Here is a 27,908-nt window from a genome sequence, read left to right as displayed (position 1 = left end):
GAGCCTTAACGGTAGCAGAATTTTTGCCGGTAAGCTACCGTTAAGGTTGTTACCGATAAAACCGGTAGCTGCCCACCACTATCTGTTATCCTCCAACGAAAACCCTGTAGGAGCTCCCTGAATACGACACGTAGGAAACTTCACCTGTGAGTACTGAGTATCTACCACAGCCATAATTTCATAAAGACTTCTGCCAATTTATTTTATTCATCTCTGGTTGTGAAGGGACTAGTCCACCGTGTCGCTGATGTGAACATTTTCCGTTTGTTGGAGCTGTTGAGTGTGAAGGGGTGAATTTGTCATGGAAGCTAATTTGAGCCCGGAAGTCTTTCCAAGCTCCGTGACTCCCCGTGGGAAAAGTGTGTCCACACCCAAGATGGATGAAGATAATTATATTTGCGGCGCTCTTTCCTCCCGCTCCTTAGATTATTATATTAAGTACCCAGAGAAGGATGGAACTGTAGGAATTTAGGTAAGACCATACTGAGGTGACAGTAACGGTGTTTGTTCATTACAGAAAATTATAATATAAACTCCGAAGATTCTACTAATTGATCACAAAGTCAGAACATATAAAAAAATTACGCCTTAATAGAGCATTGTGATTGTCATCTAATATTACAGATTTGTAATACGACACGATTTTTGGTTATTCCGGTTTTCGTTTTCACGTGAATGCATAATTAAGCGCTGCAGTTTACAGATAGGCTAAGTTTCCTCTTCTGATTATAGATATTAAAATGTCCTGCAGTGCCATGAAATACAGTACATATGAATGAGTCTCTTTCAATTTAACACTTCAAAATCGAATGGTAGTATGAAAATCACAACTGCGGTCAAAGTGTAGAAATTAATCTGTGTCACCAATTCTGTTCTCTAGTCTACTCATAGATCAGTACAGTACACTAACTTGAACTGTTGCGGCAAAGTTCGGAACTTGAAACAGCTGGTGTCAGATCTTCGTGCACTGTAACATCGAGCGTTCTCAAATACCGTTTCCCGATTAGTATAGCTGTGCAATTAGAGTTAGTGAGACTTAAAGTAATAAAGTGATGTTTTCATTTGGCAGTTGCGTGTACAGAAGGTTCTAGTCACTAGTGCAATTAGAAACTAGAATTTTCTCTATAAAGATCGTAAACACTGAATCCGAAGTCACAGCCACAGGCGTAACTTTCAAAACATAAACAATCCCAGCTCAAGTCTATCTGTCACGGTATTCAAAGTGCATCCACCATGATTCTTGCAAAGTTGCAATAGCACTAGAAGCAGAGATATTAGTGATAGTAGCATGACTACGAACACTTATTTAATTTCCAATGTGTCAATAGTTTTCAGAATTATTTGTTGCATCGATTACCCACGAATTTACTTTCAGGTACCTGCCAGCAATGCCTGACAAAAAGAAAATCATTCTTCTTTTTTGTGGAAAGCGGAAGTCTGGAAAGGACTACATAACAGATTTGCTTCACGAAAGGTAAGATGATTAATTATTGGTGCAATCAATTGAGACGACATTAGGTGACAGCTCCATTTCCTATGTGTTTTCTTCATTTCTCACAATGTCAATTGTTTTGTACAAAAATTTATTCAAGAAATTAGAAAGCTAATGTATAGAACATACCGGGCAATGAGTAACACATGTAATAGTAAATGGTACTGGTATCTTTATGCATGCAGGGATTTTCAGGTTTTTTCATTTAGACTTTTTATAAAGTTTATTGTTAACACAAAATCACTATAATGACTAAATGAGTAATAGTAGACCCAATGTATATGGCAAGATTGAAGATACAAAAGATGTTCTACAAAGGCTGTAGCGAAGGTGTCAACATATAAAAAAAAAAATATCAAGACTGTAGCAGTCTTATTAGCTAGGTCAACATGAAAATGGAATTCATGATATTTGAGCTGAAGTAGTTCTCATGGGATGCAAAAAGTCGCTATGAGTATAATGCAATTTGAATTATCCATCTAGCTGTCCTTGTTCTCGAGATATTGCATTTTGAATGGAATTAAATCGGGCCTATTTTCTCCCCGGAAATCGGGCCGAAACGTGCGGTCTGACGAATCGCCGATCGAACGTAAACAATGACGGTTTTTGCTGACAGGCACAATTTTATATAAAAATTTAGCATATGGTTGCATTATTTGACATATTTTCTTTAAGATGTGTGATTTCCATGTAACTTGATCATAGAATTACGTTTTTATCCTCTGCAAAATTACCCACCACAGCTACGAATACCTTCAAATTACATGAAAATCACACATTTTAAAGAAAATAGTTTGAATAATTCAACTATATGCAAGCTATTACACTAATAACACAATAGTAACAAACTTAATAGTGTAGTTTGATCCATACCACCAGTGATCATAGATAGCGGGCAGGACGAATCGTAGCTGTGGTCCGTAATATTACGGAGGATAAAAACGTAACTTCTCTTTGATCAAATTACATGAAAATCACACATTTTAAAGAAAATAGTTCAAATAATTCAACTATAAGTCTATTACGCTAATAACATAATAGTAAGAAACTTAATAGAGTGAAGTTTGATAAGATGGCGGGATGGATGTTGATGTTGTTATCCGATAATCCGACCCGATAGAAAAAAAAAACTAATTAATACCTGCGATTTCTCAGCTCTACCGTAACACGCTGCCTTTATTTTGGTATTAGAATAATCCGCGATACTAGTAGTTTTTCTTTATTATGGTCAGTTGCCACAACCGTAAATATGTTAGCTCATCTTTTACGTTGAAACATATGCCAATTTTCGATTTACTGCTGAATGCAGGCCGCCATGTTTATCTTATGTTTTTATTGACCGACATGTAACTGATGATGTGAATGTTTGAAATTTACTACGATCGTAGTAAATACACTCACACAACATTTTTATTAATTAACTTTCCCGCGGTATATAAATTTGGCCGTTTGAATGGCGTGCGCATAAAATGACGCGCTATTGTGCTCGTCATCGACGATGGCGCCTCTGGTGGTGTTTGACCTACCTAGTCTTATGGACTTGTAAAATCCTTAAACACACAGTTTCACTAACATGTGGCTTTTTAGTAATCCATGGTAGTTGCATGTCTTGTATACCAGAAAGTAGAAATTTGTATAGTAAACTTATATTGCCTGATCAATGTGTTTAATACTATCTTATACTCTCATAACAATCCTTTATGACTGGAGACTAATTCCCACTCAAAAAAAGAATACTAATAACTTTTAATTTGTACTATCCCTCTTTATGTTATCCTCCACAGACACCAGTACATCTTCATTCATGTTACCATCTAACTTGAAAGCAATATCAACAAAGACTAGCCACTGATGCGAAATTAATCAACTACAATCACTACACAGGAAGAACTGGACACCTCATCTTACATTGCCTTATTCCTACCTAAACCCAGACAACAACATTTTGTTTTTATGAGTGGCTGTTGCCAGTTTCTTGGGAGTCATGGTTCTACTAGAAGATACCTGGGGCAGCAGATTAATCCTCCTCAGATCTGTGGTTATCAGCAGTGAAATACAAAATACAATATCTCATGCTATTGTAGACAAGAAATGGACATTCACTATGTTGTATTGCAATTATATATTAGTATCATATGCTCTTTAACTTCATTGATATCCCCTCCACTCATAACTTTCTTTTTTCCAAACCCCCAACTCTCAGAATTCCACTTCACTACATACTAGTATACTTCCTATTTGTATAAGTATTGAAACATGTATGCACCATAGATATTCCCTATAACAAGAAGAGCCATTCTTGGAAATGTATGTTCTATAAGAGAATTTTTACTTTATTTAATAAGAACTTTATAGATTGTATACACTATCTGTATACCCAGGACTTTTCCCCCAGATAAGGGAGGTAGCCTAGTCTAAAGGGAAGTACTCATTCCCATCTCATCCCTTTGAATTGTATACACAATTAACATATATTTATTGATTAGTGCAATTTTGAATTTGAGAGGTCACACTTGACAAAAATGAAACTCAAAAGTTGCTATCTATCTACATCAGTGTTTCCCAAACTTTTCCAGTATGTGACCCCTTTTAGTAGTACTAATGATACCATGACCCCCACCTTTATAAGCCTTCTGAAAGTGTATACATTTTTTACATCACTGATACATTATCTTAAATTTCAAAAGATTAATCACAGTAGAGAGAGCAATAACAAAAAATGTTTATTGTTGTTTACTAATGTTTATTAAAAAAGATTGATGTAATCATATATTTTAATGAGGCTGTATTTACTTTTCTGATACAAGCAAATCTATATACTGGTCTGTATGACTGAATGTACATATGGTTGTACCCTCCATGACCCCCAGAAAAAGGCTCATGACCTGCAGTTTGGGAACCCCTGATCTACATACTCCAAAAGGCTTATTCTTTATATGGGAGATAGTCAGACAAAGGTGGGTACATGCCTTGACAAGCTACATCCCTTATAAGGGAGAAGAAGCATTTTGGTATGTAGATAGCAAGTTTTGAGGTGCTCTTTGTCAAGTGTGACCTCATATATCTGCTTCTTTATAAATGTGTTTAATCTAAACTGAGGGGAAGTTGCAAGAAGCTCTTTGTCGAGTGTGACCTCTCAAATATCTACTTCAAAACATGCAATTTATTTCAAAAGTAAGTTTTTCATGATGTTTACTTTAAGCTGAGGGAAAATTGCAAGAAGCTTAGGTTAGTGTTTCTCTTAAAATAGATGACTACAGTATGTTTGTGTAAGGTGTTATTTCTCAGATTTTCACTTTGAAACTTCAGCCATTGAGAAAACATTACTTGGCAAGGATTCATGTATTGGTCATGTGTATAAATATTATGAACCGATCTGTTGTTGACATATATATATATATATATACATATATATATCAAGGACTACTATTACACAGAACGTGCGCACCCAGATCCCTGGGTCCGCTAGCAGAGGCCATTGCTTTCTTTGTAACCTAACATTTTATATTGGGCAAATATATCAAAACTAGAAACCTAACATTGCATGTAGGACAAATATATCAACTATTGACTTATTCAATGCAGTATAAGTTAATATAAACTTTTATAGTGAATTAAGAAACTATTTTTAAGGCACTGTTATGCTTTGAAATGCCAGTTTTAGCCGGACTTAACAGGTATTATTGTATGAGGTTAGTGTCCACCAGGGTTGGCAATTTTTTTTATCTTTTTAAAAAATATAGAAAATATATATATATATTTTTTTAAATCAGATTTATTTGATTTAAATAGATTTTTCATAGAATTTAAATATTGTGGGATTGCTATCTGATATGTGATCTGATTGCTAAAGGACATGTTTAGCATATCAATATAAGGAGCAGTGTTATATAGACTTGCCACAAGTATACAAGGAACGGTATAAGCCTACATGAAATATATATATCACTGTGCAGCCCACAACAAGTTTCAACAAGATTCTTGTTGAAACTTGTTCTAGGTAAGCAGCTTTTCACTGAGTCAGTTGCTGCTTTGGAATCAACCAGGATGTCTTCTGGACCTGGCAGAGTGGTTCCTTCAGGCAGAAAAAATTATCCTGTCTGGAATTATTTTGAAAAACTACCAACAACTTCTGGCAAAGGGTACCAAGCTAAATGCAAAGACTGCAGCCAGGAACTACTGGGCATTGTGTCAAGATTAAAATCTCACAGAGATAAGTGCCAAGGTCAGCCACAGCATACAGAAGAAATATGTTTACTTATATTGTATACGCAACTATATAAATTTGGTGAACAATGGAGAGCATGTGCAATAAAAATGTGAAGGCCTAAACAACTTCATTACTTCTAAATTTGGGTAATGACTATATCACTATAATATACTGTATCCACTCAACTTTGGGGCCTAGATGATTGTTATTCATTTCATTCAACATTGTGTAATATATTTCATAGGTTCCATTGGAATTCAGCCCAAAGGGATTTAGCCTAACCTAACCCAACTAACCCATTATTTTTAGTGAATTTAAAAGTGGACTGAATCCTGTGTAGGCTGAATTCCAAGCCCACCTATTTCATATCCTGTTAATTTCCAAATAATTTAGTGGCTTGTGTGAATATGATCATTATCTAAAAAAAATAACTACCGTACTCAAAAGCAGCCTAAATCACATTGTTATTCATTCATTTATTTATTCATTTATAAATTATGCAATATGCTAAAATTTTCTGTTTCCATTTCAGGATCTGTATTAACAGCTTCAATCCCTTCATCATCAGCTCCACTTGAATTATCTGCAAACCTGACTCCATGAAAAAGGTCACTATCAGACTCCTCCACAGGTGCCACTTTTGCTAAATAATTTTCATCTAAAAGAAAGTCATCAACATCTCTGGACAGATTTATCATAAAATCTTCAGCCTCTCAAAAGGAAAATCTCGACAAAGAAGTTGCAAGAATTATATTTGCTACAAATTCACCATTTCGTCTTGTTCAGCATCCTCAGTTTCTCAAGATAGTTCAGAAACCTGAGGCCAGGTTATATTCCTCCATCCAGAAAAGATATTGCTGATAAGTACTTGGATCTTGTGTATGAAAAGGAATATAAAATGTGTGCAGATGACCTGAATAATGAAACTGTATGTCTTTCAATTGATGGGTGGTCTAACATCCATAATGAGCCCATAATATGTGTCACTCTAACAACATCCACTGGTCAGATTTATTTAGTTGACACAATAGACACATCAGGGAAACCTCACACAGCTGAATATCTTCTACAACTTGTACAAAATTCGATCAAGAAGGCTGAACAAGATTTTGGTTGTCACATTGGAAGTGTTGTGACAGACAATGCAGCAAATGTCACTAAGATGAGAAAACTCTTGGAGGAATCGAGTGAACCTGAGCATTACGTCCTCACATACGGCTTATACTGTTCCTTGTATACTTGTGGCAAGTCTATATAACACTGCTCCTTATATTGATATGCTAAAAATGTCCTTTAGCAATCAGATCGCATATCAGATAGCAATCCCACAATATTTAAAATCTATAAAAAAGACTATTAAAATAAAATAAATCTGATTTAAATAAAAGATTGATCTCTATATTTTTTAAAAAGATAAAAAAATTGCCAACCCAAGTGTCCACTAACCTCATACAATAATACCTGTTAAGTCCAGCTAAAACTGGCATTTCAAAGCATAACAGTGCCTTAAAAATAGTTTCTTATTTCACTATAAAAGTTTATATTAACTTATACTGCATTGAATAAGTCAATAGTTGATATATTTGTCCTATATACAATGTTAGGTTTTTAGTTTTGATATATTTGTCCAATATAAGATGTCAGGTTACAAAGAAAGCAATGGCCTCCGCTAGCAGACCCAGGGATCTGGGTGCACACGTCCTGTGTAATAGTAGATCTTGATATATATATATATATATATATATATATATTAATTTTTTTGTACATATTGTTGAGAGTTGTAGTTATAGTATTCATTTTCTTTGGTGATGTACCTCATTTTTCTTTTAATCTTAAACCATATTTCCCAGGAATAAGGTGGGCTAATCCTGATAGATTAAGAAATGTGAAAGTGAGGCAGAGAACAAGGTTGGGAAGGGAGCTATCCAGTAGCTGAGTAGGGTAAATTAGAGTGTGTTAAAGTGGTTTGGGCATTTGAAATGAATGAATGAAGTAAGACTAACAAAAAAATTATGAAAGACAGAACTGGATGGAATGATTTTGAACACTAAGAATTAGGTGGATGGATGGGGTGAAGGGGACTTTGGACACACGTGGAATATCAGTCTAGCAGGGAAAAGAGTGCAAAATGTATAAGTAAATAAAGGAGATTGAATGGATATAGGGATGACAGCCTGAAAGGATGTTCTTCGCATGTGATTATAAATTATTTTGAGTGGATGAGGAGACCATATGATGAAGCATTAGGGGTAAACCAGCTCTAACTCTTAGTCCCTGCTGTGAAAGAGCTGTAACTTGTTCTATTTCCTTTGACCCAAAGAGTGTGCCAGAGGGCAGGGATGACCCTTCACCCAGGAGGTGCTGAGGTGGGAGGGATTGTTAAGTGGGTTTTAATTATGACTGAAGTGAGTGTGTTGGTTTACCTGGCCACTCCCCTTACAAAGGGGAAAAAAACTGATAACTAGTATATTTGTATAGTTCTGATAGAGGAACTAGACACAATAAGCTCATATTTGTTCAACATCAGTTACTGCTATATGAAAGTTGTATGCTTATTTTTATTATCATTATCATTATTTTATGTAAATTGGTTACAATAATGCCTACAGGAGCTAACAATGACTTTTATTATGTAATTTGGTAGCTTGTACACTTTTTTTTTTTTTACTTTCAGGTTACAAGATAAGGAAGATATCTTGAATATAGTGGTGAAGTTGTCTGGTCCCATCAAGTCAGAGTTTGCAAAAACGCATGACCTAGATTATAAGCAACTTCTCACTGCATCAGACTATAAAGAAAAATATCGAATCCCAATGATTGAGTGGAGTGAGGCCAAACGCAATGAAGATAGTGGTTATTTCATCAGAGCAGCCATTGAAATGTATTCAGGTACAACTTTAGCAGACTTGAAGACCATGTTGAATTGTGCATCACACTAAACAACATGTGTATCACATACACATACACACACACACACACACACTTTCGTCGGATGGACAGCGAAGATTGGAGTTCCGAAGAAAAATAAAATTTTAAGTGGATCTCAACGTCAAGGAAGTACCTATTGTATTTACAGGGAAGGGGAAAGCTTGTGGTGTAGTGGGAAGGTGAGAAAAAAGGAGAAGGGGAGGGATTCCTGAGGGAAATGGAAGGAAATGAGGAAGGGGAGGAGTTGGTCCAGGAGGCCAGGCGTCTTGTAAACAAGCGGAGGACTGAGGATTTTGGAGAAGAAGGGATTAACAAAAATGTAAAGATTAGAAATATAGATAAGAGCAGCACAATGGAAGGTGAAGATAATAATTTCCAGGGATTTAATGAGGGGGGGGATGCCAACCTCCCCCGATTAGCAAGACTATAGGAAAAACTTGAAAAAATGACCGAACATTGGGAGAGTAGGTTCGGTAACATAGCAAAGATTGCGCAGAGAGTTGAGAAATTGGAAGAATTAGAGAAGGTGAACAAAAACTTAACTAAAGAAATAGAAGAATTAAAAAGACAGTTAAAAGAAGTAAAAGATGAGAATGAGGAATTAACCACTTCCATACGGTGACGCCTACGTAGGCGGCATGAGGAGCAAGTGGGTACTCGATGATGCCGACGTCGCCATCTTGATTATATTCATTGTAGTCGTACCTACGTAACCTTCATTCTCTCTAAACTGGCTTCATCATATTTTCTATGGTTATCAAAATTCACGGGTGAAAGAGAACGAACGATTGAGCACTGACTTTATTTTTTATAATGCGATTATTATGATGCAACATCGCACGTCGGGCAGCTAATGCTGCCAGACGTGCGATGTGCCCTGGAGTGAATATGTTAAAGAGGAATAATAAAGAATAAAGAAGCCATAGCAAAAGAAGCACATGGTTGGAAAAAAAATCCAAGAAAACAGTAAAGTTGCATTTACTGACATAATAAAACAGCAAATGAAAGAACAAACTGAAGACTCAGTTATTAAAGTGATGAGACAGAAGGGGAATATAGTAAGAGACTTAGCAGATAAAAAGAAATGTATAATTATATTAGGAATGGAAGAGAAGTATAATCTTAATAGAACCACAAGAATCAAAGAGGAAAAAGAAAAAGTAAGCAGTTTACTAAAATTAGTTCAGGAAGATGAACCTGAAATCATGAAACAAACTGAAGAGATGTATAGACTCAGAAAATATAGTACAGATAAGACCAGTCCAATTAAGATTAAATTCGGGTCACAAACGACAGCAGAGAATATCTTAGCAAAAACAGGGAAACTAGCACACAGTGAACAATATAAAAAGGTATGGATAAAAAGAGAAATGAGTAGAGAGTAAAGAGAGGAGGAAAAAATGAAAAGACAAGAAGCTAAGAAAAAAAAAAACCAGAACAGAGACAGAAAAAGAGAAATTCTATTGGAGAGTAGTGAATATGAAAGTGAGATGGGCCATACCGGAGAAAAACAAAGAGGAAACAGAAAATACAATGGAAGTAGCAGAAAATTAAGAGTGTCTTACACAAATATAGATGGATTAATAACAGGATTGAATGAACTGAATGATTATCTGAAGGCGAAAGAACCAGACATAATGGGAATTGTAGAAACGAAATTAAAAGGTCCACTACCACCCAACAGTGTAGGACATGATGCATATAATTATTGGATTAGAAACAGAGAGACAAAACAAGGGGGTGGAGTTATGTTCCTGACTAAGAAAGATATAAACGTGAGGAGTGTCACGTATGGAAAGAATACAGTAGAGAAAATTATGATGGAAGTGGAAGACAGAGATAAGAAGAGCAGAAAGTTTGTGATAAATTATGTGCCTCCAAAAACAGCCTCGTGGGAAGAGAGTGAACATAAAAATATGTTAGAAGACACAAGGATAACATTAAATAAGATAATGGAAGATGGAGGAAGAATAGTTATGATGGGTGACTTTAACTGCAAAGAAGTCTGCTGGGAAGAGATGACAGAAAAGGGTGGAGACGACTCATGGGGAAATGTTCTACTCGAGATGATTATTGACCATACGATGACTCAATGGATACAAGAGAACACTAGGTATAGAAATGAAGAAGAACCATCGAGACTAGACCTGATAATCACATCTGAACCTAAAATAGTGGAAAAGATTGAATATAAGACACCAATAAGTAAAAATGGCCACATATTGATTGAACTTCAATCGTAGGAAAAATAATGGAAACTATCATCAGAGATGCTATTGAACATCATTTAGAAAATAACCATTTGATAAATGATAGCCAGCATGGTTTCAGACGGAAACGTCCTTGCGTGACTAACTTACTCGAATTCTACAACACAGTTATCTCGAATTATGACAAAAGAAACAATATAGATTTAATATATCTAGACTTTGCAAAAGCTTTTGATACCGTCCCACACGAAAGACTACTTACTAAATTAGCTTTACACAGAATAAGTGGTAGCCTATTAGGTTGGACTAGTAATTGGTTGAATGGTCGAAAACAGAGAGTTGTTTTAAATGGAAAAACTTCTAGATGGAAAAATGTTACAAGTGGAGTTCCTCAGGGTTCCGTTCTTGGACCACTTCTATTCATAGTATATATAAATGATATAGACCATGGACTAAAATCTACTGTTTCCAAATTTGCTGATGATACAAAACTGCGGAGTGGCAAATGATCACTCAAACCAATTAGATATTCAAGAAGATTTAGATAAATTACAGCAATGGTCTGAAAAGTGGCTAATGAAATTTACACACAAGTAAATGCATGGTAATGCACATAGGTAAAAATAACAGTAAGTACGATTAAAAGTTATTTGGAAATTTGTTAACAAAAGTGGATAGTGAAAAAGATCTCAGCGTAATTATCAGTAACGACCTCAAATCATCCAAGCAGTGTATTTCAGCCTCTGAGAAAGCAATTAAGATTCTAGGACTCATTGTGCGATCTTTTGATTTCAAAAGTCCATCACTCATTAACAAGCTATGTAAATTGTTAGTTCATCCACATTTGGAATATGCTGTTTCCGTATGGTCACCAAATCTCATTAAAGACATTGACAGACTGGAAAAAGTACAACGGCGAGCCACAAAACGGATTCCAAATATCAAAAATAAATCATACGAAAATCGACTAAAACATATGAATCTGTTTTCCCTAAAAGAGCATAGACTCAGAGGTGACTTGATACAGGTCTTTAAGATTTTAAAGGGAATTGACAACATCAAAAGTGACCAAATGTTCACATTGAATGAGAATCAGACAAGAAACAATGGTCTCAAACTGTCCGGAAATAGATTCAATTTGGAAGTAGGTAGAAACAACTTTGCCAACCGTGTAGTTAATGAATGGAATAAACTTCCTGCACAGGTAGTGCAATGTAGTTCAGTTCGAAGCTTTAAGAATCATTTAGATAAACATCTAAGCAAGATGTAATGATTATAATTTATTTTATATTTGTTTTTGTTTTGTTATCATTTGTCTGTCTGATTTTCATTTATTATTAGTTATATGTCAGTTTATTGTTATTTACTATTTACCTGTTTGTTTATTATTCAACTATACCTATGCATTTATTTATGTATTTTATTTGTTATTTACATTATTATAGTGTTTATTTATTATTTTATTATTATGATTTTTTTTTTTTTGCATCTGACCTAGATATGGACCAAAAGGTCTCCTGTTGGCATGCTCCGCCTATGTAATCCTTTGTAACTGGAACTAAACAAGGAAAAATACATGAAAAGAAATGAACAATATAGAAAAGGAAGAATGATGTATGAAAAAACAAATTTTGATAAAATAAGAGAATTCTTTCAAAAAGAAAATTGGGAAAGAATATACAAAGAGGAAACAGTGGAAGAGAAATGGAATATTTTGACAAAAATTTATAAAAAAGGAGTGGAAAAATATGTCCCAAGACAAAAACAAGAAAAAGAATAAGTACAGTGCTGGTACAACAAAAGTTGTAGGGAGTTAAAAGACAAAAGGGATAAAGCCTGGACCAAAAATGAAGAAAGACAAAAGACCTGAAAAATGGAAAATATATACTTGTTATAGAAATGAATATGTACAAGTGTGCAGAGAGAAAAAGAGAAAATATGAAAAAGATGTCATTGAAAAATGTAAAGATCAACCAAAACTATTTTACAGATTTGTAAACAACAAACTGAAAAACAAGATTTAGAGAAATTAAGACAAGGAGTTGAATACACAGAGGAAATAGAAATGGCAGAAATTATGAACAAGCATTTTAAATCAGTGTTTACAAGGGAGAACATACAACCTGGAGAGATTGAATGGGAAGAGAAAGTCCCCCTCTATGAATGAAATAGAAGTACCAAAGAATGAAATAATGAAACACTTGAGTAATCTTGATGTCAAAAAATCACATGGACCAGATGAAATAGCAAACTGGATTTTGAAAGAAAGCAGGAATGAACCGGCAGACAAAATACATAGCATAATAAACAGTTCCTTGAAAGAAGGAAAATTTCCAAAAATTTGGAAAAAAGCAAATATAGTACCTATATATAAAAGGGGAAATAAAGAAGACCCTACCAACTATAGACCAGTCTCTCTAACAAGTACAATAGCAAAAATTTGTGAAAGAATTGTCAAAAGTAGATGGGTAAAGTATTTGGAAAAAAACAACTTGCATCAAGGCAATTTGGATTCAGACAAGGACAATCATGCATCACCAATTTAATATGTTTCTATTCAAGGCTAATAGATATAATACAAGAAAGAGATGGATGGGCTGATTGTGCATTTCTAGACCTAAAAAAAGCTTTTGACAAAGTACCACATAAGAAGTTGCTTAAGAAATTAGAAACTGCAGGAGGAATACAGGGCAAACTGCTTAAATGGATGGAAGACTTTTTGCAAGAAAGAAATGTGAGAGTAGTGATAAGAGACAAACACTCATATTGGGATTTAGTAATAAGTGGTGTTCCACAAGGAACAGTTTTGGCCCCAATAATGTTTGCTATATATATTAATGATATGGATGAAGTAATTGAAAGTTATATGAGCTTCTTTGCAGATGATGCAAAACTGTTGAAACAAGTGAACACGGAAGAAGATTATGAGTCACCACAGAGTGATCTCAATAAAGTATGGGAATGGAGTAGGAAGTGGGAGATGGAGTTTAATAATAAGTGTAGTATAATGGAATTTGGAAGAAGGAAAAAAAGAATAATAGGATCATATAAATTGGGAGAAGAAGGAATAAAAAAAGTTGAAAATGAGAAGGACCTGGGAGTCGTTATTATGAATAATATGTCACCTGAGAAACATATAAACAAGATTTTTGGAGAAACTTATAATTTAATAAGAACAAAGTGGCATTTACATACCTAGATGAAGAAATGGTGAAGAAAATACTAATCACTTTGATAAGACCAAAATTGGAATATGGAGCAACGATGTGGTCACCAAGTACAAAAAAATGTATAACAAAACTTGAAATAATACAAAGAGCAATTACAAAATTGGCACCAACACTCTCAAAACTATCATATGAAGAAAGACTAGCAAAACTTGAGCTACAGACATTAGAGCAAAGAAGAGAGAGAGGAGATTTGATAACTATTTACAGAATCATGAAAGGCATAGAAACTATTGATAGAGAGGATCTAATAAAATGAGATGATAGAAATACAAGAGGACACGGAAAGAAAATCAAGAAAGACAGCTATAGAGGAGATCTGAAAAAGAACAGCTTTCCTCACAGAGTAATAGACATTTGGAACAAGTTAGATGAGAAAGTGGTGTGTGCAAAAACAATACATGAATTTAAAGATAGTTTAGATAAAATGAGATATGAAGACAGGACACCACGAGCATAGCTCCCCTTCCCGTAAAATACAATTAGGTAAATACAACTAGGTAAATACACATTGGATTGACGGTGAACATTGGAACTCCAGAAAAAGATGCAATTTTCGTGGATTTCAGAGACGAGGGAGTACCTGTGTTGTATTAGTAGGGAAGGGGAAAGCTGTTGGTGTAGTGGGCAGGTGAAGAAATAGAAGGGGAGGCATTATTGAGGAAAATGGAAGGAAGGTGAGGAATGGGCCTTGGAAGTCAGAAGGGGTGTAAGCAAGAGGTGTGCAGATGACACAGCTGAGGTCAAACAGGTGAGCAAAAGTATTAAGAGTAGGAATATAGATAAGAGCAGCTAAATGGAAAGAGGAAATAATTCTATGGATTTAATGAGGAGGAGATGACAACCTCCCCCGACTAGTAAGTGTAGAGGAGAAACTAACAAAAATGAACGAAGCATGGGAAGTTAGGTTTAGCCAACTCGCACTAGTCACACAAAGAGTCAATAAACTGGAGGAACTAAAGAAGGAAAATCAAAACCTAACTAAAGAAATAGAAGAATTAAAAAGACAGTTAAGAGAAGTAAAAGATGAGAATGAGGAATTAAAGGGGAATAATAAAGAGAATAAAGATTCCATACCAAAAAAGGTAAGTAGTTGGAAAAAAGTCTAAGAAATAACAAAATTGAATTTAGAGATATAGTGAAACAACAGATGAAAGAACAAACTAAGGACACAGTTATTAAAGTGATGAGAAAGAAGGAGAATATAGTAAGAGACTTTGCAGATAAAAAGAAATGTATAATTATATTGGGAATGGAAGAGAAGCATAATTCAAATAGGACTACAAGAGTAAAAGAGGAGAAGGAAAAGTAAACAAGAAATAGATAAAGAAACTGAAGAAATATATAGACTGAGGAAATACAATATAGACAAGACCAGACCAATTAAGGATAAATTCAGGTCACAAACAACAGCAGAGAATGTCTTTCCCAATACCCCTTTTACCCCATCCATCCATCTCATCCTTGGTTGCCCCCTCATGATCCTTAGCCCCTCACACCATACCACTGAGTCATCTTCTACAACATACATGAAAATACACATGAAAACAAACAACAGGGGATCAGAGAAGGAAGATGTAGAATCATAGAAGTGGTAAAAGATAGGTTCAAGGTAATAGTATAAATGAAGGACAGTAGTAGTAGTAGTACAATAGCATGTCATTATTCCTTTATGAGTACATATTTTACTCTCATATAAAAAAAAAAAAATTGGCTTTGGTCTTAAGGGACACCCTGCAGAATCATCCTAAAATACTAATTGCATGTCACCATGCAGTCAATACCCTAGTATGGGACATACTGTATGAAATATATTTTTTATTATTGGTTTGAAGGTTGGATAATATAATCTTCAATCAGTCAATTGTTGTCTTGAGTTTCACAAAGTGGATAACCTACAGCCCACAGTGGCTGGCAGCAGTCCTTGGAACCTCCCACAGATCTCTCTGGGAAGAAAATTTGGATTGATAAATGTATTGTTTCATTAATGTGGGAGTGTTTCTATGTCACTGGCTTAAAGTGGGAGGGAGAGGAGAGCAGTTACTGGTTGTCAACTTTGTATGAAAAAAATGGAAGAAATACAGTTGAAGTTGATAGAGAGATCTTGGGCCCAGTCTGAAGACAGTGTCAGCCCCCAAAAGGCTACACCACCTGTTGGAGGTGAGGGGGGTTGAAGGGTTTTGAAAATGGGTAGCTTTGTTGTCTGTCTTGTAGGACCACCATGTGCAAAAGACCATAAGGCCTACATAAGGCAGGTCCATGTCCATTACCACCCATCATCCCCATCCATAAATTTATCTGTTTCTTAACTCATAGTTTTAGCACTCACCACATGGTTACTAAGTCTATTCCATTTGTTGACCACCCTATTAGTAAACCAATTCTTGCCTATTTCCTTCTTAAATCTAAATTTGTCCAATTTAAATCCATTAGTCTTAGTCCTGCCCTGTTGTCTTAATATGATGACCTTGTTTGCATCACCCTTGTTAAAGCCTTTGATCCACTTGAAGATCTCTATTAGATCACTCCGCACTCTGCATCTTTCCAAAGAGTGTAAGTTAAGGTGCCTAAGCCTCTCTTCATAAGGTAAATTTCTGAGCCCATGCATCATTTTGGTCATTCTCCTCTGTACTGATTCTAGTGAATTGGTGTCCATTTTATAGGATGGAGACTAAAAGTGTACTGCATAGTCAAGGATGAGTCTAACTAGAGTTTGATATATAATTACTCCTGGAATTCAATTCATAACCATCCTAGTAACAAAACCTAATGCTCTGTTAGCGTTATTCCTGGTACTAATGCATTGTTTCCTGGATTTAAGGTCAGGACTCGCTAGAACTTCCAAGTCTCTCGCACACTCAGTTTTCTCTAAAAACATGTTATCTAAGTTATATCTATTTTCAGGGTTGTGTAACCCTATGTTTAACATGCTGCACTTTGAGATGTTGAAGCCCATTTGCCATTTCACTAACCATGTGAACAATTTGTTAAGGTCATCCTGCAGAATCTCGGAGTCATCTCCTGACTTTATTAGACATCCTATTTTATTGTTTGCAAACTTACTAACATCACTATTAATTTCATTCTCCAAATCATTTATGTACATAATGAACAATAAAGGACCCAAAACCAAGTCCTGGGGAACTCCACTTGAAACACTCCCCCATTTGGATTTTACACCACTTATGGTGACCCACTGATCGAAGCTCTATTTCATTCTAACACTTTTCCTCTTATGCCATGGGCTTTGATTTTATTTAGTAGTCTCTGGTGGTGTACCTTGCTGAACACTTTGCTAAAGTCAAAGTAAATAACATCGTAACTATCATTGTTATCTGACACCTTATATATGTAAGTGTAAAATAATAAAAGATTAGTCACACATGGAGAAACCATGCTGTGAGTCATGAATCAAATTGTGTCTAGATGTGATCTGTGAGTCTATTAACTATTATTGATTCAAGTAATTTACCTATAACTGATGTCAAATCAATTGGCCTGTAGTTGCATATAGACAGTTTATCTCCTGTTTGAAAACATGAACAGTGTTTGCCTGCCCCCAAGCAATGGGCATAAAACCAGTGTCTACTGACTTATTACACATTTCTGTTAACTGGTTGTAGCTTTCAAATTTACACTCTTTAAGCACACTTGGAAAAAATTCATCTGAACCTGGGAATTTTGTAGCTTTAAGTCTTTCAATCTGTTTAACTACTACCTTACTAATGCTAATTTTAGATAGTCTACATTCTTCATCCCCACTGAAAATTGGATCGCAGTCAGTTACCTTCTCTAATCTCTCCTTAGTAAACACCGAGAGAAAATGTTTTTTAAGTGCTTCACTCATATTATCCTCCAATTCTATCATGACATTTTAGTCATTTTTAATTGGGTCCATCCTTTCCTTATTTTTTGTTCTGTAGAGGTGAAAGAAGCCCTTTAGGTTGGATCTAGCTTGTCTAGCAACCTTAAATCCAAAGGATTACAAAGGCAGAGCATGCCGACAGGAGACCTTTTGGTCCATAACTAAGTTTGATGCAAAAAAATATATATAATGATAAATAAAAAAATAATGATAATAAAATAGAAAATAGAATAAAATAAAAATTATGATAATGTAAATAATAATAGATAAATGCATAGGTATAGTTAAATGGTAAACAAACAGGTAAATAGTAAATAATAAATTGACAGATGAATAATTATAAATGAAAATCAAGCAAATAATAAACAGACAATAACAAACAAATAAATAAATAATATAAAATAAATGGCAGTCATTACAGCAGCTTGCTTAGATGTTTATCTAAACAGATCTTAAAGCTTTGAACTAAACTACATTGCACTGCCTCTGCAGGAAGTTTATTCCATTCATTAACTACATGGTTGGCAAAGTTGTTTCTACCCACTTCCAAATTAAATCTATTTCCGGACAGTTTAAGACCATTATTTCTTGTCGAATTCTCATTCAGTGTAAAATTTTTGCCATTTTTTATGTTGTCAATCCTGTTTAGAATCTTAAAGGTTGTATCAAGTCACCTCTAAGTCTACGCTTTTTTAGGGAAGGCCGATTCATATGTTTTAGTAGATTTTTGTATGATTTATTTTTTATACTTGGAATCAATTTTGTGGCTCGCCATTGTACTTTTTCCAATCTGTCAATGTCTTTAATGAAATTCGGTGACCATATGGAGACAGCATATTCCAAAATGTGGATGAACTAACGATTTATATAGCTTGTTCATGAATCTGAAATACACTGCTCTTATGATTTGAGATCGTTACTGATAATTACCCCAAGATCCTTTTCACTATCCACTTTTGTTAACGAATTTCCAAATAACTTGTAATTGTACTTACTATTATTTTTACCTATGTGCATAACCTTGCATTTACTTGTGTTGAATTTCACTAGCCACTTTTCAGACCATTGCTGTAGTTGATCTAAATCTTCTTGAATATCTAATTGATTTAAGTGATCGTTTGCCATTCCGCACAATTTTGTATCATTGGCAAATTTGGAGACAATAGACTTTAGTCCGTGGTCTATATCATTTATATATACTACATGTTCTTTTTAACCAGTCATGCCATATCATTATATTTAGATCTAAGGTGTGTTTCCCCATTTTTTATTCTTATGTAAAGTCCTCTTTTAATTCCAACCTCATATTTCAGCCTGTCCATCATCCATTTGGGAGGAATAGATATACTATGTGCATTTAGAATTGAAGCTGTTAGGTTACTGTACATTTCTTCTAACTCGCTGACCGGGCTGTTGACCTCGCATTTGTAAGTGACCTGACCCAAGTTATGCACATTACCCTCCATGACCTGACTCCTGATGGCACTAATGATGTCTGGACTGAATATGTGTCTTACCCTGTCACAGCTCCCTGGGTTGGTCTCGTAAGTGACCAGATGTCTTAAATGCCTTCTCATCTCATCAAAATTGGCTCTCCTGAAGTCTGGTACTAGAACATTATTTGTACTATTTGATTTTTGCCAAATAATATTAAATCTTATTTCTTGATGATCACTAGAGCCTAGACTATCTCCCACTTGCAATTCTCATTAGGTGCTCATTATTAGTTAAAACTAAGTCCAGAGTATTCTCTCCCCTCGTAGGATTGGTAACTATTTGTTTTAGGAAATTATCCTGCACCACATCAAAGAAATTTTGTGCTTTCTAGTCTCCTACTAAAGTTTCCCAGTCAGTATTTCTATAATTAAAATCTCCCATGATCACAAAGTTTTTGTACTGGGACGCCCTGCAAATTTCATGAATCAGGGGATCAGTCTGTTCAATGCTGAGTTTAAGAGGTCTATAGGATGCCAATAATAAGTTTCTTATTCTTGCCTATAATCTCCACCCAAATAGATTCTGTACTATCCTCTTCCTTAATTGAATTGTTGATAATACAATTTGTTGTATTTTTAACAAAAAGTACTACTCCCCCCCACTCCTGCCCACCCTGACCTTGTGAAAAAACTTATATCCTTCTATCTCGATTTCTGGAAGGAAATGTCTACCAGCCATATTGATCCAGGATTCAGTAATAGTTAAAGTATAAAATCTCTACACATGCTTTACCTCACAGCAAATAAACTTTATTTATTACACTTCTACTGTTTGTATAGTAAACTTTTAGTTTATCCTCTCTCCACCTGATTAGGTGATTCTTTTCACAGTCCCTCTCTGAGCTGTTTCTATTGTTTAAACTATATTCAGATACTCCCGCCCCCCCAACTCCCATGTAATCTACCCAAAAATACCCTGCAACATGGTGCCTACTTGCTCAAGGGATTCAGCAAGGAGCCAAAATCCTTTGGGTGATAAGTGCACCATGTCCCTTGTATATAGATGATTCTTACTGTAAAAGTGACCCCAGTTGTCAACAAATGCCCATCCATTGGCTTTACAATGTTTTACCAGCCTGCAATTCATTGTAATAGCCCTGGAATACCACATGCCTCCAACTCTACACCTTGGAAGGATTCCACATAAAACAGGAACCCCTCCCTTATTCCTAATCTTATCTAGTGCATCCTGGAACTGCACAAACAATTCCTCACTCCCTAATTTAACTGTGTCATTCCCCCCAACACTCAAACAAACAATGGGTTTCACACCTTCCCTGACCCCACCCTGGGGAAACACAACTAGGTCCTACGCTTCTTATCTTTGTCATTGGGACTGTAATGTGTAGTAAATTTTAGTTGCTTATTCACTTATATCCTGTCAACAGCACCGAGCTTCCCAGTCTGGATTGTCAGTGACATGCGGAGGCGCAGTGACTTGGCTTGGTTCAAGGAGCACCACTCAGAGGATTTAGTGAAGACAGTGAGGATAAGTGCAACAGAGGATGCACGGAAACAAAGGGGATGGGTTTTTACACAAAGTAAGTGTAAGATTATTAGAAATAGAAAATATTGCAGGAATCACAAAACCACATCTTAATTTTTCATGGAAATAAGCTGCTTTTGGTTCTTCAGATATGCCCTTGATCCTTTCACTCTCTATCCAGTTTAATCACCATGGAGTGTATTTAACCATATATTCATTAAGCACTGGTAAACCATTGATCATAATGATAATACATGCATATGTTGAGGAGGGTGAATAAAGAAAAGATGGATCTAGGTCTAATTTTATTCCTGACTAGTTTTGCTTAGTGTGTAACAAGTCAGGAATAATCTCGAACTTAGACCCGTGTCTTCTTTATCCACCTTTCTCAAATTATCATAATGTTTCAACATATATAAATATATTCTCGTACCAAAAAGACTTTTCCTACTTATAAGTGGGGTGGCCAGGTCAAAGTCACTCCTCCTACATGATCTACACCATATACTCAAACAACCCTCTATCCAACAACTCTCTTTTAATCCTTGCTGTCTGCCACACACATTTCTCAGTCATACATACATATACCAATGTTTTTTCCTCCTTACAAGGGGGGGTAGTCAAAGTCAAAGGGCATAATTCCACTCCCATTTACCACCCCTCCCTCTCTCTCTCATCTTGGCTCTTTGCTATATTACTTCTGACACATGTATATATATATATATATATATATATATATATATATATATATATATATACATATATATATATGTGTGTGTGTGTGTATAAAAATATGTTTTGGAAAGAAATTAAAAGAGGAAGAGGAGATGAATCAAGTAGAGAAAAAAAAGTAAAAGGTGCAGATGGAGAGATGATAATGGAAGAGAAGGCAGTGAGAGGAAGGTGGGCAGAGTATTTTAGGCGAGTTGCTAAATGTGAAGGAGGATAGGAAGGGAAAGTTAGTTGCAGTGGGAAGCACTAAGAAAATGAGAGTGATGAGTGAGGAAAATGGAGGAGAAATAGGGAAAGATGAAGTGAAAGCAGCTGGTAAGATGATGAGAGCAGGTAAGGCACCTGGGTTGGATGGATGCCATGCAGAATGTCTGAAGAAAGGAGGTACACTGATGGTGGACTGGCTGGTGAGGTTATTTAACCCTTTCTATATGGTGCCGCACACGTAGGCGTCATGAGGTGCAAGTGGATTCGCGACGCTGCCATATCGGTGTCTTGATTATATTTATTGTAGTTGCCCCTGTGTTTTTACATTCTCTCTAATCTGCTCTTAATCCCATTCTCTGTGGTTTTCAAAATTCACGGGTGAAAGAGAGAACGATCGATATAAGCCGTGACTATATTTTATGATGCGAGTATTATTACGACACATCGTACGGCTGGCATTGGCTGCTGCCCGCAAGATTTAAGTCCCGTAGTGAAGTGGTTAATGTTTGTTTAAGAGAGAGTAGAGTGCCAGAGGACTGGAAGGGTGCTTGTATCGTTCCACTTTACAAGGGAAAGGGGGACAAGTGTGAGTGTAGTAGTTTCAGAGGGATCAGCTTGTTGAGTGTAGTTGTTGTTGTTGTCGTTCCCTAGACTGTCTGTCCGAGCAGTCCCGTCTCCCCAAGGAATGCTACAGCCGAAACTGGGTTTTCCCACAAATCCTTTATAGTGTATGTTGTGTTGTTTGCGTGCATGATTGTGTATAATGCAGTCTTCCATTATGTGTTATGGTATGGGGTGAAGTGTTACATCCTGGGCAGCTGTTCACAATGTGGTCATCCAGCCTCTTCTGGTAGCTTAGAAGTGCTGGGTGGTGGCCGCATCGCATTCTGGCCAAGTGGACTCTGTTGAGTGTAGTTGGGAATGCTTATGGGAGGGTCTTGATTGAGAGGATTAGGAGAGGAACAGAGGGAGTAATTGATGATGAACAGTGTGGGTTTAGGACAGGTAGGGGTTGTGTAGATAAGATTTTTGTGGTAAGACAGATATGTGAGAAAGCTATAGAAAAGGTAAGGATGTTTTTTTGGCTTTTATGGATCTGGAAAAGGCTTACAATAGGGTAGACAGGAAGGCACTGTGGGAGGTACTGCAGATATATGGGATAGGAGGAAAGCTGTTAAGAGCAGTCAAGAATTTAATGAGAGTAGTAGAGCTTGTGTTAGGATTAGAAATGGAGAGAGTGAATGGTTTGAGGTAAAGGTGGGACTTCGTCAGGGATGTGTTATGTCGCCTTGGCTGTTCAATCTATACATGGATAGGGTGGTGCGAGAGGTGAATGCAAAGGTAGTGGGTAGGGGATTGGAGATGGTTAAAGAAAATGGAGAAAAGTGGGAAATAAGCCAGTTGTTGTTTGCTGACGACACTGCGCTTGTAGCAGGATCAGAGGAGGGATTGAGGAAGTTAGTGACAGAGTTTGAGAAGGTGTGTGAAAGAAGGAAGCTGAAGATAAATGTGGGCAAAAGTAAGGTGATGAGATGTACAAAGAGAGAGAGTGACAGCAGGCTGGAAGTGAGCATTAAGGGTGAGAAACTGGAGGAAGTGGATAGTTTCAGATACTTGGGTGCAAATGTGGAAGGAAAGGGAGGAGTGGGGATGGAAGTACTATGTAGATTGAGAGAAGTGAGTAAATGCCTTGGTGAATTAAAAAATGTAATGAGAAATAGACATTTGGGAATGGATGCTAAGAGGTTATATGAAGGAGTGATTGTGCCGACAGCACTGTACTGGGCAGAAACATGGAACTTAAGAGAGGAAGAGAGAAGGTGTTTGAATGTGTTTGAGATGAAATGTCTGAGAAGTATGATAGGGGTTACTAGGCTAGATAGAGTGAGAAGTGAGGAGGTGAGGAGGAGAACAAGAGTGGAAAGGGAGTTGAGAGATATGGTTGATGAAAGAGTATTAGGATGGTTTGGACACATGGAAAGAATGAGTGAAGAAAGATTAGTAAAAGAGGTGTGGAAGGCAGAGGTGGAAGGAGTGAATATGAGGGGCTTTCTAGGATGAGATGGATGGATGGGGTAAAAGGGGCATTACAAAAGAGGGGAATGTCTGTTGAGGAAGGACAGGAGAGGACAGAAGATAGGGGTGAATGAAGAAGGATTGTGTATAGATGATGCTGTGATGCATGAGGGGGAGTGGGTGGGGCATGGGGGTTGAGGAAGTATGTATGAGAAATTTGACACAGCCCGAAAGGATTTCTCCCAGTCTTCTCCTTTTCTGCATGAGGGGATGGAGAGGGGAGGTTGCTGAGTTAATGAGATGGCCTTGCTGTGGATGTGCTGTGTCTTGCGACACTGCTTCTGACCCAGGGCAGTGGACAGGATGCAGGGATGACCCGTCATCCAGGGGGTGCCAAGATGACAGGGAGGGAGGAGGGTGGAGGGGAGTGGAATATGTAGGGGATGGAATGGGTGGGAATGATTTCTATGCCTATTTCTTTTTGGCTACCCACAGTGTGAGGGAAAAAAAGCCTTTGGTATATGTATGTATATATATATATGTGTATATCTATATATATACATATATATATATACATACATACATATACCAAGGCTTTTTCCCCCTTACAAGGGAGGTAGCCAAAAAGGAAGGCATAAAATAATTCCCACCCATTCCATCTCTGAATACACTCCACACCCCTCACACCCTCCCTCTTATCTTAGCACCTCCCAGATGACGGGTCATCCCTGCACCTTGTCCACTGCCCTGGGTCAGAAGCAGTGTCGCAAGACACAGCACATCCACAGCAATGCTGCTTCATTAAATTGGCAACCCCCCCCCCTCTCCGTACCCCCATGCATAAAAGGAGAAGACGGGAAGAAATCCCTTCGGGCTGTGTCAAATTTTGCTCACACATACTACCTCACCCCCCATCCCCCCACTCATTCCACCTCATGCATCACAACATCATCCATATACAACCATTCTCCATTCACCTCTGTCTTCTGTCCTCTCTTGTCTTTCCTCAACAGACATTCCCCTCTTCCCCAAAGCCCCCTTCACCCCATCCATCCACCTCATCCTAGGACGTTCCCTCATGTTCATTCCTTCCACATCTGCCTTCCATACCTCTTTTACTAGTCTTTCTTCACTCATTCTTTCCATGTGTCCAAACCATCCTAATACTCTTTCATCAACCCTATTTCCCAACTCCCTTTCCACCCCTGTTCTCCTCCTCACCTCCTCATTTATATATATATATATATATATACACACACTATCCGAGTTATGACCTGTGCGACTTACGTCCACCCGTACTTACGACCACATTCAGCAGATGCCTACATGCACATATTATGAGTTTACTGGTTTACTGTATGTTTGCACGTGGCATCCAGCATCCTGTACAACAGTTACGGCAGCACAGCACAGCATCTCACCAAGGTTGCGCTGTCTGCCATAATTATGGTATTTCTACCATAATTTAGTGTGTGTCTACCATCTACCATAAGATGTCTACCATATACCATAATTTTACTGGAACTGATATACCGTATTTCGATTCCCAATTCCAACCGATAATCAGGGCAGGTGGGAATGGTCAGAAAGGGCAGTTTTGCCAGATCGGTGGTACACGCTTCCCCGAAAGCCAAGACAGAGAGTCGTTTTACAGTAGTCCTGCATTCGTACTTTTCATTCTGGTTTGAGTTCTCTATTGGTCGAAAGTGGAAAGCTGTAGTGTACAAACATGGATACAAATAGCTTTAACCCAAGTCTATGATATTCCTGGAGTTCTGAAGTATAATATCTTATGTTTAATAAGACAATATATCTCACTGTACTATTCCATGCATAAAATATTTATTTGATGAAATAACGTTATGCTATGATTATCATTCTTTTCTTACGAAGAGAGACCGAACGTTTTTGCATGGGAGGCGACGATTGAGCCCAGTGCATAGAAGCAAATCTTGTACTTGTTTTCATGTACATTTGAGGGAATTATTTTAAATGTTATTAAGCCTTTATTACTTCAACCTCTTTTGATTAATTATGCCTCGACCAGCGGATACCAACGGATCCCCCATGGTGCCTCGCCAGACCTAGTGCCTGATCTTTCCCTCGACCGTATGCACGGAGAAAGTGTAGATGACGTGCAACAAAAAAGTGGATTTTATTATTATTATTTTTTTTTACATGCATATTTTATATTTTTTATATTTTGTATCGTTGTGTTAATTTGTATTTTCGGTCTCTAATAAGAATCCTGTGTAATATATTTTCTTTCTTTACCCTATCCTATTAATTTATTATTATTAATTTATTATTTAGTATAACAATCAAAGAGTATTGGATATTTTGCATACACTGAGAATGTTCTACAATGAGGCCACAAACGATACATTTGAGCTGGATTTACGCTCTGCATCATATGTCCTTGAGTATACACCTTGAATGTATACGTTCCGAGTTATGACCGTTTCGACTTACCACCGGTTGGTCGGAACCGATCTAGGTCGTAACTCAGATAGTGAGTGTATATATATATATATATATATATATAAAAGCCAAGTCAAAATATACATATACCTCATACCACATGACCAAACCATCTCAGCACTCTTTGATTTCCCTTGTCCATCAACTTTCTTCCTACTCTTGCTCTCTGCCTTACCTCCATCTTTTGTCACTCTGTCTATCCTTGGAACCCTTACCATACTCCTCAAACATGTTTAGACTCTTCCTCTCTGGCTTCTTCAAATTCCAAGTTTCTGCTCCATAGTGCTGTGGGCACAACCATTTCTTCATATGACCTTTTCTTTGTAGTTATCAACAGATACCTATTTCTCATGACACTATTTACCTAACTGTAGTATACAGGAATTGTGCTCATGTGACTTAATTGTAAAACAGACTGTAAGAAGATAGGTCATAAGGAGCAGATAGCTTGTCCACTTTCTGGTGAGCTATCATCATTTGCTGGGAAAAAGAGCTGAAAGATGTATTTTTGTGAATACCAATCATTAAAGTAATTTCTTTTCTCTGATAATGGTAAATGGTTTGCAGGTGTGGATGATGCAGAGACCGAGTGTGATCTAGACAGTGTGCATGACATGGACTGGTGCATCAACAACAGTGGAGATGAAAAAGTTGTTCAGGATTTTCTTCAAACTGTTGTAGATTTTTGTAAAGAATATGTTTGAATAAGATATAAATCACTAGTGTACAATAGCATCATGCTGATAACTATTCTGGTATTTTCGTTATGCTTGGGATTGAAACAGGCATAGTAATTCTAAGACACAGACACAGGAGGTAAAAGCAAAGGTAATGGGCAAGGGATTGGAAATGGTTAAAGAAAATGGAGAATAGTGGGAGATGAGCCAGTTGTTTTTTGCTGATGACATTGCTATGCACTTGTGGCAGGGTCAGAGGGAGAATTAAGGGAGTTAGTGATAGAGTTTGGGAAGGTATGCAATAGGAGAAAGTTGAAGATAAATGTGGGTAAAAGTAAGGTGATGAGATGTACAAGGGGAGAGGATGGCAGCAAGTTGGAAGTAAGTCTGAAAGGAGAAAGGCTGGAGGAAGTGGATAGCTTTAGGTATTTTGGGTCACATGTGGCAGGAAAAGGAGGAGTGGATATAGAGGTAAATTGTAAATTGAGAGAAACAAGTAAATGCCTTGAGGGATTAAAAAGTGTTATGAGAAATAGGCATTTGGGAATGGATGCAGAGGAGATTATATGAAGAGATGATTGTGCCAGCAGTATTGTATGGGGCAGAGACTTGGAATTTAAGAAAGGCAGAGAGGAAAAGCTTAAATGTGTTTGAGATGAAATGTTTGAGAAGTATGGTAGGGGTTACAAGGTTGGATAGTGTGAGAAAAGAGGTGAGGAGAGCTTGGGTGGAAAAGGATATGGCAGATAGGGCGGATGAAAGAATATTGGGATTGTTTGGACACATGGAAAAAATGAGTCAAGAAAGATTAGTAATAGATGAGTGGAAAGCAGAGGTGGATGGAGTGAACTTGAGGGAATGACAGAAGATTAGATAGATGG

At 36.8% G+C, this 27,908-nt stretch overlaps 1 protein-coding gene across 7 annotated transcripts; it reads left to right on the top strand.

Moving 5' to 3' along the window:
• Positions 1 to 41: 41 nt before the first annotated feature.
• On the top strand, positions 42 to 27,625 carry Pmvk (Phosphomevalonate kinase). 7 transcript variants are annotated; one of them, XM_076208582.1, is made up of 6 exons: positions 42 to 146; positions 1,376 to 1,474; positions 4,363 to 4,449; positions 8,377 to 8,591; positions 20,817 to 20,969; positions 26,918 to 27,625. In XM_076208582.1, exons 2-6 carry the CDS (start codon positions 1,389 to 1,391, stop codon positions 27,052 to 27,054), a joined length of 678 nt encoding a protein of 225 aa, XP_076064697.1. In that variant the 5' UTR covers positions 42 to 146; positions 1,376 to 1,388; the 3' UTR covers positions 27,055 to 27,625. The 7 variants fall into 7 exon arrangements, with proteins under 7 accessions (XP_076064697.1, XP_076064700.1, XP_076064696.1 ...); XM_076208581.1 differs by lacking the exon at positions 42 to 146 and adding an exon at positions 267 to 472; XM_076208579.1 differs by lacking the exon at positions 42 to 146 and adding an exon at positions 969 to 1,213.
• Positions 27,626 to 27,908: the final 283 nt, after the last annotated feature.

This window comes from Oratosquilla oratoria, chromosome 25 (genome assembly GCF_046742065.1).
Source record: "Oratosquilla oratoria isolate Oo_2021 chromosome 25, ASM4674206v1, whole genome shotgun sequence".
NCBI classification, from domain to species: Eukaryota; Metazoa; Arthropoda; class Malacostraca; order Stomatopoda; family Squillidae; genus Oratosquilla; species Oratosquilla oratoria.
Note: the sequence above shows the minus strand (reverse complement) of the source record. Positions and strands in the feature narration are given on the sequence as shown.

Excerpts from the sequence above, each read along its gene's own strand:
- Pmvk (XM_076208582.1), top strand. The coding sequence starts at position 1,389 with ATGCCTGACAAAAAGAAAATCATTCTTCTTTTTTGTGGAAAGCGGAAG. Across the intron at positions 1,475-4,362 it reads ACAGATTTGCTTCACGAAAG|AAAAAGGCTCATGACCTGCA; the intron begins GTAAGATGATTA and ends CATGACCCCCAG. Across the intron at positions 4,450-8,376 it reads TGGGAGATAGTCAGACAAAG|GTTACAAGATAAGGAAGATA; the intron begins GTGGGTACATGC and ends TTTTACTTTCAG.